The sequence below is a fragment of the Myotis brandtii genome, unplaced genomic scaffold (assembly GCF_000412655.1).
Source record: "Myotis brandtii unplaced genomic scaffold, ASM41265v1 scaffold931, whole genome shotgun sequence".
In the NCBI taxonomy this organism is placed as follows: domain Eukaryota; kingdom Metazoa; phylum Chordata; class Mammalia; order Chiroptera; family Vespertilionidae; genus Myotis; species Myotis brandtii.
In genome coordinates, this window is record NW_005371843.1 from 2,300,214 (window position 1) to 2,312,483 (window position 12,270).

The window sequence follows — 12,270 nt, forward strand, 5'->3', positions numbered from 1 at the left end:
ACCTAAAGAGTTTTGTCTTACAAAATGTTCGCTTTTATAGTCACTAGTCAAAATACTGGGGTCATTGCAATTTATTAGTGTTACTTTTTGTGAACACTTTAAGTAGATGCATTAGAATATAAATTCTGGTTTTTAGAATTTATTAAGGAGCATATGTCTTACATTTTAACGTAATAATTACAAATGCTTATCATAGTACCCTAGATGATTTTCAGTAACAAATGGGCGGTGCCACATTTACTAATTACTAATGCCACAGAGGGGAATATGTGATAGGAGATTTATTGTTTGTATTCTACTATCTACTTGCCTTTCTATTTACCATTTCCAAATCTGCATTCAAGCCCCTGGCATTTCATTGTTATGTAAAGTCCACTGATGCGTAATTCTCCCTTCCCCACTCCACCCATCTGAGCTTCAGGAACATGATCCAATATCTTAGACCAGTGCCTCCAACTTAGGCAGAGGAAGCAGCCACCCATTAGAATAACCAGGAGAGCTTAGCCTAATTGCAGTGACCTTCCTCCCAAGATTTTGATGTCTCCTAGGTATGGGAAGGGCTAAGCCTGGATACTTGATGTAAGCTCACCATATGATTAGTTTTGTTTTTTTTTGTTAATCTTCACCCGAGGATATTTTTCCATTGCTTTTTTAGGGAGCGTAGAAGAGAGAGGGAAAGATAGAGAGAAACATTAGTGTGGGAGAAACACATCTATTGGTTACCTCCTGTACAAGCCCCGACCAGGACCTGGGCCTGGGAGGAGCCTGCAACCAAGGTACATGCCCTTGACCGGAATCGAACCCAGGACCTTTCAGTCTTCAGGCCAACGCTCTGTCCACTGAGCCAAACCAGCTAGGGCTCACCATATGATTCGTTTTAACATACCTGCTGATTGAAAAATCTACCTCAGAAGAACTGAAATCAGTCTATAATAATCTGTAATATTTAAAAGCTTGCTGACTCTTAAAGTCCATGTCAAGATGACTACATTCCCCGTAAAGAAAAATCTAGGTCCATGTGTTATAGTAGGAAGTAAATACAACCTTTGTTACCAGAGATTTGAGTTGACTTTAATTATTCCTCTGCAAAAAAAGAATTTAACTAAAAGCATTAGTCCACTCCATCAAGAGAGAAAAAAAAAAATCCCAGAATAATGCTTCTTCTTGAATTTCCACTACAGATCATTTTCCAATCTTGATTTATTCATGTTTCAGAATAGTTTTGTGAAATAAGTGACATTACAATTTCGGAAACTTGAGACACAGAAAATGTAAGAGACAAAATCCACAGGCCTATCCCTGCTTCATTTTCTTATTACCCTTTGTGATATCTTAATTTTTACCCTATGTAAAATTCATTTGAAATGAGGGAAGTCAGATTTCTTTATTTAGACATTTTCTAGAGTTTTCTTTGTCACTAAATAAACTTTAAATACAAATTTAACAATTTTTATTTCAGGGAAAAGACTTTTGTTCTGACCCCAGAACTCAGTCCTCGGAAACTTCAAGTTTTACCTTTTGAAAAAGCCTCAGTGTGTCATTATCATGGAATTGAGTAAGTTTTTTATTTACCCTTAACTCTTCTGCATGTTGTTGATGTAGCTTATCTTATTTGTGTTTTGAGAGTGAATATAATAAAATGATATAAATTGAGATATAGAGCCAAAGAGAAAATACGTCAAAAAACAAAGTAGTATGTACACAAATAATTTGTCTTCTATTGTAAAAAGCAAGGTTACTGGATAATTCATCAGTTTTATAGCATTTAAACATCTTACTATTAGTTACTAGATATTTTAATCAGAATTATTTTGGTGTCTGTGTATGAATGTATTTATACTACTTCTGGTCCCATTAGTATTCCCTGGTCACTAATTACACTGTAATTGCTCAGACACTATTAGATGAAATGTGTTCCTATTTGTAACATGTTCATATTGTGTGCATTTTTGTAGAATTTTAATTGACCAGTTTGAATAAAATTTCAAAGGATTCTCTTGCTTAAAGGTATTAGCAGTTTCCAAGGGCATGCACACACCTGCCATTTTCACAAGGACAAGATGGTGATCATTAATATATTTTATGATAAATTTTCAAGATTAGAGATTCATTTTAGAAAATACTTCACTTTCTTAAAGCAAGACATTATTTTACACTGATTTTTCATAAATTGAAATAAAAAGGGACTTGATTTTACCTTAATCTTTGAGAAGCAACTTTTAAGTTTATCAGTGAACAGCAGAAATATACTCTTTTGATTGGCTTGCAAACTTGAAACACATGATTTAAGTACAGTGTTGAAATACAGATAGATAATGGCCCAGAGGATGCAACAAATTAACGCCAGGAACTATTTGAGAGAATTTCAAAGAGGAAGTCTGAACTAAGTTTGAAAGAATGATTAGGAGTTTACCTGGCAAAAAGGGAATATCTGGGGGATGAGTGAAGTACGGAGGTACAATTCTAGGAAGAGGAAATTGCAATTTCGGGGTTTTTTTAATTTGTTTTTAGTTTTTTTTTATTGATTTCAAAGAGGAAGGGAGAGGTTGAGAGAGATAGAAACATCCGTGATGAGAGAGAATCATTGATTGGCTGCCTCCTGCATGCCCCACACTGGGGATCGAGCCTGCAACCCAGGCATGTGCCCTGATCGGGAATCGAACCTTGACCCCCTGATCCATAAGTTGATACTCCACCATTGAACTACACCAGCAGGGAATAGTTTCATTTTTTAGTAAAAGTAGTAAGTATATTGTATAATAATGAGGCCATATCATGAAGTCATTGAAAACCATTGTTGACATGGAAGGGAAAGTGATCTTTATCTTTGAGGCAGTAGGAAACTTTTATTTTTAAAGCATGAAATTAGATGCTTAGGTTTGTTTCATTGAAAGAAATCTCATTGTCCTTTGATAAACTGTCCTTTGAAGTATTTTAAGTAAGAGATGTTGAAAGACTAAAATACTATCAAGACAGGGAAAACAGGGAGGAAAGAGCTATGTAAAGAACTTGAGAAACCAATTAGATGTTGGGGATGAGAAAGCAGGAGATATGAATTTTTTTAATGTTCTAGCTTAAGCACATTGGGTAGATAGTAGTGCAATCTGAGAAAATACAGATGGTCGCCATCCAATAAGTCATTCTAGGATGTTTTGGTTCCTTGGTACATTTAAAGAAGTTTTATTTTATTGAAGGAATATTTATATTTGACACTAGAGGCAAAATCTTCAGTTAGTTTATTTTTGAGCATCAAAATAAAACTCCCATTAAAGTCGGGTGCAAGAAAAGATATCTGCAGCCATCACTTTAAAAAAAAAATTTTTCCTGTATGTTCTAGCCAGTGAATTAAAATGAAGAAAACTAAAGAGTTTGAAAGAGTTATATGTATTAAAAAGGAGATCAAAAGTTTTGTTTATTTGTTTTTTGTTGAGAAGAGATTTGAAAGATTATTAGAAGTAGTGGAAGAATTTGCAAAATATATAAAATGCATAGTTTTTCTCTAACCAGCTATTTCCAATTTTGCACACAGTGAAAAAGAACCCCTTCAAATCAAACATAGCAAATCAAACATAAATATCAGAAGTGATCTTAGCAAGAAATGTAGAATAGAAAATTTTGCAAATGTTGATAACATCTGTTTGCTTAATTTAGCTTAATGAAAAAATTAGTGATGTACACCAAAAGTTATGCAAAGGTATTATTCACAGTATTATTTAAAATAAGAGATATTAGAAATAATGTCTAACTTTAGGGCAGTGGTTCCCAACCTTCTGGCCCTTTAAATACAGTTCCTCATGTTGTGACCCAACCATAAAATTATTTTCGTTGCTACTTCATAACTGTAATGTTGCTACTGTTCTGAATCATAATGTAAATATCTGATATGCAGGATGGTCTTAGGTGACCCCTGTGAAAGGGTCGTTCGACCGCCGAAGGGGTCGCGACCCACAGGTTGAGAACCGCTGCTTTAGGGGCTTGCTTATGTAAAATGTAGAACGTCCATAAAATAAAATTCCGTGTCACCACCAGAATTGCTAAAATTGAAAAGACTGATAGATATTGGCAATCTATGTGGCACAATCAGCACTCTTGCACATAGTTGGTGGGAGTATAAAATGATATATCTACTTCAGAAGAGGATCTGGCAGGTTCTTATAAAACTTGAATACTCAGATCCTGTGTCTCAGAAATTCCATTATGAGGTATTTGCCTAAGAACTGTAAACGTAACTTTGCAAAAAGATTTGTACAAGAATGTACAGAACAGTGTTGTTCATAATAACCCTATCTGGAAACAGCCTAGGTGTACAATAGGAGTAGGGATTAATAAACTGGTATATGTACTCAGAGTCATACTACTCAGAATTATAAGGAACAACATAATTGAACATGCAACATGAAACTAAGACATTAAACTTCTGTCTGAGTGTGGAAAAGACATTCGATTTGAGGACTTTAGAATGAGCAATCGGAGCTACAACATCCAATAATATATCATTTCTGAAAGAACTCCTATATAAAATGCTAATTTAAATCTAAATAGTTTGGAATTGTTAACAACAGGCAACTCAGAGATAACTACTAAATCATGAAAAGATAAATGCCATTTGTTCAGGCTTTTCATTTCTGATATTTGGGGAAAGAATTTCTTATTTGAGAGGTTATGTTTTTCCTCTAACATCAAAAAGTCAGGTATGTTTTCCAAATAAACTTGAATTTAGCTAAACCTTTTATTTAAAGTATTCATGTTTTTAGCTGGAATCCTTTTGTGCAGTGATTACAGATAGGCCTTTTTGTTTGAACTAAATTTACCTTAGTCATATTTAAGTGGGAGCTTCTTTAGAATCCCCTAGACCCGTGGTCGCCAAACTGCGGCTCGCGAGATACATGCGACTCTTTGGCCCCTTGAGTGTGGCTCTTCCACAAAATACTGACTTCTGCGCACGGGCCACGAAGTTTCAATTGCACTGTATGTGCGCGCCCGCACGTGGTATTTTGTGAAAGAGCCACACTCAAGGGGCAAAGAGCCACATGTGGCTCGCGATCCACCGTTTGCTGACCACTGCCCTAGACTGTTTTTATTTTATTTTTTAAAAATATGTTTTTATTAATTTCAGAGAGGAAGGGAGAGGGAGAGTGTGATGGAAACATCAATGATGGGAGAGAATCATTGATTGGCTGCCTTTTGCACGCTCCCTACTGGGGATCGAGCCCAAAACCCAGGCATGTGCCCTAACTGGGAATCGAACTGTGACCTCCTGGTTCATATAGGTCAACACTCAACCACTAAGCCATTCTGTCAGGGCTCCACTAGACAGCTTTTTAAAAAAATGTCCATGGTTGGGTCTCTCCCCAGACGGATTAAATCAGGAACTCTAGGCATGAAGAAGAGGAGTTAGTTTTTCTGAAAATTCTTCAGATTGTTCTAAGGTTCAGGCAGGGGTTGACCTCTGAGGAAGATGATGTTTACACTTTACACAAGAGATAGTATACTGCAGTGGTTTAAGTCACACTTGGAAGTCATCACGTGGGTTTAAATCCTGGCTGTTCTGAGTATTATTAGCATATGCTGTGGTAGAAAATAAACCCAATAATGATGATGACATAATAATAATAGCAATGAGAGTAATAGTAATAATGACAGCAGCAGCATACATCTGTTGACTGCTTTGCTTGCATGTTCCAGACACTGATTCAAAGTGCTTACTTGTACCCATTCAAAGAATCCTCACAACAGCTCTTTGAGATGACTGCTATAAATCTCATTTTGCAGACTAGGCAACAAGAAGCCTAGATAAAGTTAAATTATTTGGTCAAGTTCACACAGCTAATCAGTTGGGGAGCCAGATTTAAATCCAGTGAGTCTGGCTCCCTAGTCTATACTCTTAGAAATCCAATATGAAAATGTCCCAAGGGAGAGAGGAAGTCCCTAAAACCTCCATCAGAGGTTTGGGTAGTGAGACACTTCTTGGGAGTTGAACTAAAAGCTTATGGACACAAAATCTGATTTTACTAGTAGGAAGCATCTTAGAATTTTACAAGTGAAGAGGATGGGTAAAGGAGAAAGGTTTTGGTTTCTGTAGCCCTACCATTAGTATGTGAAATGACTTGTGTTTCCTCGATGCAGCTGTGGCATGGGGGAAAGTGAAGCGCTCTCCAAGGTCACACACTCATAGCTGATATTCCTGATGTGCTTATTTGTTGTACTTAACGTGGGATTTCCTCAAGCCCGGAGATTCCCAGAGCTGTCATCTCACTGCTTCCCTGAGTCAGGTTTAGGAGAAGCCACATGTACAGAGACAGCCACATAGTTTGAAGGAAAATCTGTCGATCAGTCAGTAAGGTGGGAAGTGAGTTTCGAAGGAAAAATTCAGACTGTTCTCAGCTGTTTGGTGAGCCAGTTTAGAATGCCTTTATATGCTTTTAATCTTTGTGGTGAAAATACAGTAAACTTGCCCTTCCTAACAGAAGTCAGTATTTCATGTTGCTACATATCAGCCATGCTGAGAAATTAGAGGTTGGTAGAGATTTAAAAGGTATTGAAACAGCCACTGTATTATTTTGAAATAGGCCAGGGGATTAACTTAACCTATTGCCCAGAAACAGTCAAAGAGGAATCAGATGGTACTTCAGATTTTTAAATCTCTTTCCATGTCATCTAGCAGGCAAGAAAAACTTGTGAAGGAAGTCAGCCATTCGCTCAACCTTCTAAACGTTATTAGGAAGTGAAATAAGAACTTTTTAAGTAAACGTTTTCTAATTGCTGTTGTGAGGGCTTTGTTTCTCATGATCTTTCTCTTGTTTAGATATTGCTTGGATGATCGAAAATCTTTAGAAAGAGATGGGGGATTTTCTGAACTTCAGTCTCGTCTTATTCGTTATGAAACTCAAACTACTTGCACCAGAGAGAGTTTTCTAGTACCAAGTGTGCTGAGCCCTCTCCCATCTCCTGCGGTTCTGTCCGAGCCTGGAAGTGTCCCTGACGGAGAAGCTTTACAGAGTGAACTCCGGACTGAAACCTCCCGGTTGAAAAGGAGATCGAGAGACCTGAACTGCCTGGATCCTAAAAGAAGGTGCTCTTAAGTACACACAAATAGTATCTGGACAGAAAGTATTAGTCCTTAGGTGATTTCCCTCCCATAGTAATCTTTCATATTTTTAAATTGTTTTCTGCATAGATTTTAGATTAATTCTTTCATACCAGGAATTTTGTTTTTATTGTGAGCAATTGATGATTTGCTTATAAGTTATAAAAACAAATGACTTGGAAAAAACACCCTTTTGCTTGCTTTATATGCTAATATACAATCCATTAACACAATGGATTGTAAAGTTTTCCAGCCACGGAACACTGGAGATCTTATGCAATAGATTAAGCAGCTGCGCTGCTCTGTGGAAGAGGGTGTTTGGGGATGGCAGTTCTCTTAGCTCTTCATTCCCTCTCCCTCACAGCTCCTGTTTACATTGGCTTCTTAAAGAGGGGTTCCAGGCAATACCATTTTAAAACCACCTGTTTCAGGCCCTGGCCAGGTAGCTCAGTTGGTTAGAATGGCGTACCGATATACCAAGGTTTCGGGTTTGAGCCTGGATCAGGGCACATAGAAGAATCAACTAATGAATGCATAAATAAGTGAAACAGCAAATGGATGTTTCCATCTCCCTCTCTCAAATAAATACCAGTTGCTTCATATAAATAAAGATTTAAAGCCTACATAATATAATAATGCATTACGTAAAACTTTTCTGGATACTTTTTTTGCTAGCTGAATAAAATATTCAAATACTTGAATTTATCTTCAGAATCTTTGTCAACTTTAGGTATTTGGCATCTAAAGCAAGTCTTAAATTATTGCTTTTAAATCTTTCAAAAAGTATGAAATATGTAAAAGTGAAATGTTCAAATCTTTTTTTTTGAACAATAATAATGTTAGAACACTATTTCTCTGATATAAAATAACTAAATTATTTTCATGAGGACTTTAAAAATTCATGGTCCTTTTTACACCTGCCAAAGCTAAAAAGCAAGTTCATTTAGGATACCGTATTTGTGACAGTGTTCTATTTCTGACGCGTTCCAGAAACAAAGTATATTGTGGCCTATCGGATAGCAGAATTGAAGACTATGAGACCCTGCCTTGTAAAAGGAAATTGAAGCATTTAGAAAGGTTAAAGCAAGAGTCAGTTTTATTTGTATTTGTTTTAACACTTATTTTGCACAGGTAGTTGCATATGTACACAGAAACCAAACCATAGGTTATGGTTTCTTTGGCAAAATTATTTAATAAAAAAGTATAAGTACTTAACAAATAAGTATTGAGTCTATAAATAGCACCACCAGGCATTCCCTAGCCGATTTATGTGAGAAATTGTGAAATCATGGGGAGGGCAATAGTAATATTGCTGAAATTCTGTGTTTTAGTTACTCATTTGAAGAACTAAGGGAGCAACTGTATAATATGATGTTGATTGCTTATTTAAGGCAGTAGTAGCAAGAAATTTTGTTTGCTTTTCTTGGGTTTATGTTTCAAAGGATATAGCTGTAACATTTAGGACAGAAAATGGACCTCATTGTTGATTCACTTAATCTATGTTTTTGATATTTTTCCCCACAATAGACTTGTGAAATCTGAAAGTTCAGATTCTCTTCTTTCTCAGATGAGTGGCAATACAAATCATCACCACCATGCAGTGACATCCAAAAAGCCACAGCCTGAGAAAGCATTATCTATGACTTGTCCATCTGTTCCTGTTCATAGCTATAAAACTCCAAGAGTCACTACAAAGGCCAGTTCAGGTCAAAAAAGTGTGCATGAATCAAAGGCACTGAGGCAAACTAAGGAGTCAAGGTCACAGAAACATACACGGGTAACGATTTATTTCCTCTCTCTCTTAATTCTATATGGCACGAAATTCCTTTGATTCATATCAAATGTATGTCTAAAATTTTTATGAATGAAATGAATAATTCTATATGGCAAGAAATTCCTTTGATTCATTTCAAATGTATGTCTAAAATTTTTATGAATGAAATGAAATGGTATCTGTCATTTACTTTAAAATAATCCAGTGCAAGAAGGGTAATGGGAAAGTGGGTGGCTGGTAAATGAAACAAAACTGGCCATAGATTGATCCTCCTTGATAGTGGTTGATAGATGTATTGAGATAGAGATTTGTTATAAAATCTTCTCTCTACTTTTCAGTGTTTAATATTTTCCAATAAAAAAATAAATACACTGCTGTGTATAGCTCCTACACTCAGATTTTAATTCAGAAGCCACGATTTTAATTCCTCTCAAGATATTCCAGTCACTTCTTGCTAACAGATAGTATCCTGTGACATGTGTGACTTTGTAGACATTTCAGATCTCTTTTCTTCTCAGTTTTGCCTTTAGCATGGCTACATGATTGTGTAATGTATAGAATTTAGCTTCAAAGCTGAAGTAACGTTTGTACCTTTTCCACAAAATATTAGTCGTGTCTTATGTTCTATTGAAGATGTTGAAAGAAGTGGTTACTGAAACCCTGAAGAAGCACAGTATCACCGAGGCGCACGAGTGCTTCACGGCCTGCAGTCAGCGTCTCTTTGAGATCTCGAAGTTCTACCTTAAGGTACAGTCTCTCCTCTACTAATGGCAAAATGGAGGTCACGTTCTCATGTTCCTATTTGAAATAATGGTTAGTGAGTGTTTTTCATACCAATTGCTTATAACTTATTGCCAGATTCTTTTTAAAATGCAGATAGAAAAATTGGAGCTAAAATATTTCAATTTTATTTTAGTCCTCATATATACAAAACCACATTTTAATTGGTATCCTCAGTATTTCTCTCATAAGCCTTTGATTAAGTTGATAATAAGCTTCAAGAAATATTTAATTAGTCATTTTAATACGTAATGAAAAGGCTACTAGACCCAGTTTCTAATTGTGGATCCATTATCAACTAGTTGTAAGATATTGGGCAGATCAGGCATTCAGATGACAGTTTTCTGAAATTTACATGGTGCTAGATTATCTCCAGGGTTGAGTTTCAGACTTGAATCACAGTTTTATGTGGGTTCCTGGTTAAAACTGCATATTGACCACATGTATTAACTTAAGGTACAGTCTCTCCTCTACTAATGGCAAAATGGAGGTCACGTTCTCATGTTCCTATTTGAAATAATGGTTAGTGAGTGTTTTTCATACCGATTGCTTATCACTTGTTGCCAGATTCTTTTAAAAATACAGATATAACAAATGGAGATAAAATATTTCAATTTATTTGATTTTAGTTCTCATATATACAAAACCACATTTTAATTAGTATCCTCAGTATTTCTCTCATAAGCCTTTGATTAAGTTGATAATAAGCTTCAAGAAATATTTAATTAGTCATTTTAATACGTAATGAAAAGGCTACTAGACCCAGTTTCTAATTGTGGATCCATTATCAACTAGTTGTAAGATATTGGGCAGATCAGGCATTCAGATGACAGTTTTCTGAAATTTACATGGTGCTAGATTATCTCCAGGGTTGAGTTTCAGACTTGAATCACAGTTTTATGTGGGTTCCTGGTTAAAACTGCATATTGACCACATGTATTAACTTCACATTCTTTCTAAATTCTCTCAAGATAGATAGTATTCAAGTACAAAAACCCAAGAAAAGAGGAAAGAAAAAATGTAGACGTGTTTTTCAATAGATTGTTGAACAAAGCAAATGAAAGTGTGGTGTAGACGAGCAAATGAATTTCTGACCTAAATGCCTGCCTAACAGTGGTCGGCAAACTGCGGCTCTTTGGCCCCTTGCGCCTAGTAGAATACCAGTGAGACACAAACCAATTCAGCTGCCATCATCTCTGACCTGCTCAGACTCGAAGATACCAGCTCTCATGGAAAGCAGGGGAATTCAGTCAAGCTCTACAAAGGGAGCTGGGGAACCTTCAACTTGCTCAATGTCCCTCTGTCACAGTGCTAACTACAAGGTCTATTCCTTCTAGTTTTCCAATGAGACACAAACCAATTCAGCTGCCACCGTCTCTGACCTGCTCAGACTCGAAGACATCAGCTCTCATGGAAAGCAGGGGAATTCAGTCAAATTCTACAAACGGAGCTGGGGAACCTTCAACTTGCTTGCATGTCCCTCTCTCACAGTGCTAACTACAAGGTCTATTCCTTCTAGTTTTCTTCCCCACCCCTGACAGGGCAGGAAATAATCTCTGGAGAAAAAAGAATCAGGCTGCATTTTTAAAAAAGCCAACTGGCCCCGATCACCCTACTGTGTAAAGCCACCAGTGAACAAACTACACACAAGACAGAGCTTCCAGTAAGACTTTCAGTATCTCTTTTCAAAGATGACTGGGTAGCCAAGGATTAGCAGATTTTAAAGGAATGCTTCTCACACAAGAGATGTCAAAACAGAAAGGATAATCTCAAGGTTATTTACTAATGACTGTCCTCTGTAAGTTAATGTGCAAGTTGTAAAATGCTGTATTTTGTTATGTTTAGGATCTTAAAACTTCAAGGGGTCTATATGAAGAAATGAAGAAAACCGCAAACAACAATGCTGTACAGGTAAATCAGTTATTCCCACAAAACTACATTCAGTCCAAGTTCTGTTGTATTTGAGAGTAGCTTTGATGCTATTGTCTATAAGTAAGGACACTCTGAGATACTTAGTATTAGAAGTTGGCCAGCAGGTTGCTCTGTGAACAAGTGTTTCTAGAATGATGCTAAGAAAGGAAAATTTTAAAATAAATCATCTAAAGAGCTAGAAAAAATTAATCCATTTTGGTTCGTTGATTGAAAAGTTTGGTTTGATTTCTTTCTAGTGACCCTTTGAAAACATTTGGAACTTTTTTTTTTTTTTAAGTCTCTCATGGCAAAGGGACCTTTTTCCTCTTTACACTCTTTTTTAAAAAATATATATATTTCTATTGATTTCAGAGCGTAAGGGAGAGGGAGAGAGAAATAGAAACATTAATTATGAGAGAGAATCATTGATTGGCTGCCTCCTGCTCACCCCTTATTGGGGATTGAGCCCACAACCCAGGCATGTGCCCTTGACCAGAATCAAACCCGGGATCCTTCAGTTGCAAGCCTACGCCCTATCCAGTGAGCCACACGGGCTAGGGCTGAAACATTTTAAAAGGTGAGAAAATAGAGCAGAATCCGCATTTGGTTCAGTGGGAAGTTATTATACTCTGCAGTGGAAGTCAAGCAAAATGTGCTTTCCAGTTAGAAAATAAAACATGTTTTTAAGATAAAACAGGTTTTGAGACTGTGACATGTT

The 12,270-nt window shown here is 36.5% G+C and overlaps 1 protein-coding gene across 1 annotated transcript in view; it reads left to right on the top strand.

Moving 5' to 3' along the window:
• Positions 1 to 12,270, top strand: part of MTBP (MDM2 binding protein) — a 52,639-nt gene that overhangs the window by 38,246 nt on the left and 2,123 nt on the right. Inside the window, exons 17-21 of the mRNA XM_005885864.2 lie at positions 1,460 to 1,555; positions 6,806 to 7,072; positions 8,615 to 8,864; positions 9,495 to 9,608; positions 11,487 to 11,552. Coding sequence (XP_005885926.1) covers positions 1,460 to 1,555; positions 6,806 to 7,072; positions 8,615 to 8,864; positions 9,495 to 9,608; positions 11,487 to 11,552 — 793 coding nt within the window. The remainder of the gene's footprint in view (positions 1 to 1,459; positions 1,556 to 6,805; positions 7,073 to 8,614; positions 8,865 to 9,494; positions 9,609 to 11,486; positions 11,553 to 12,270) is intronic.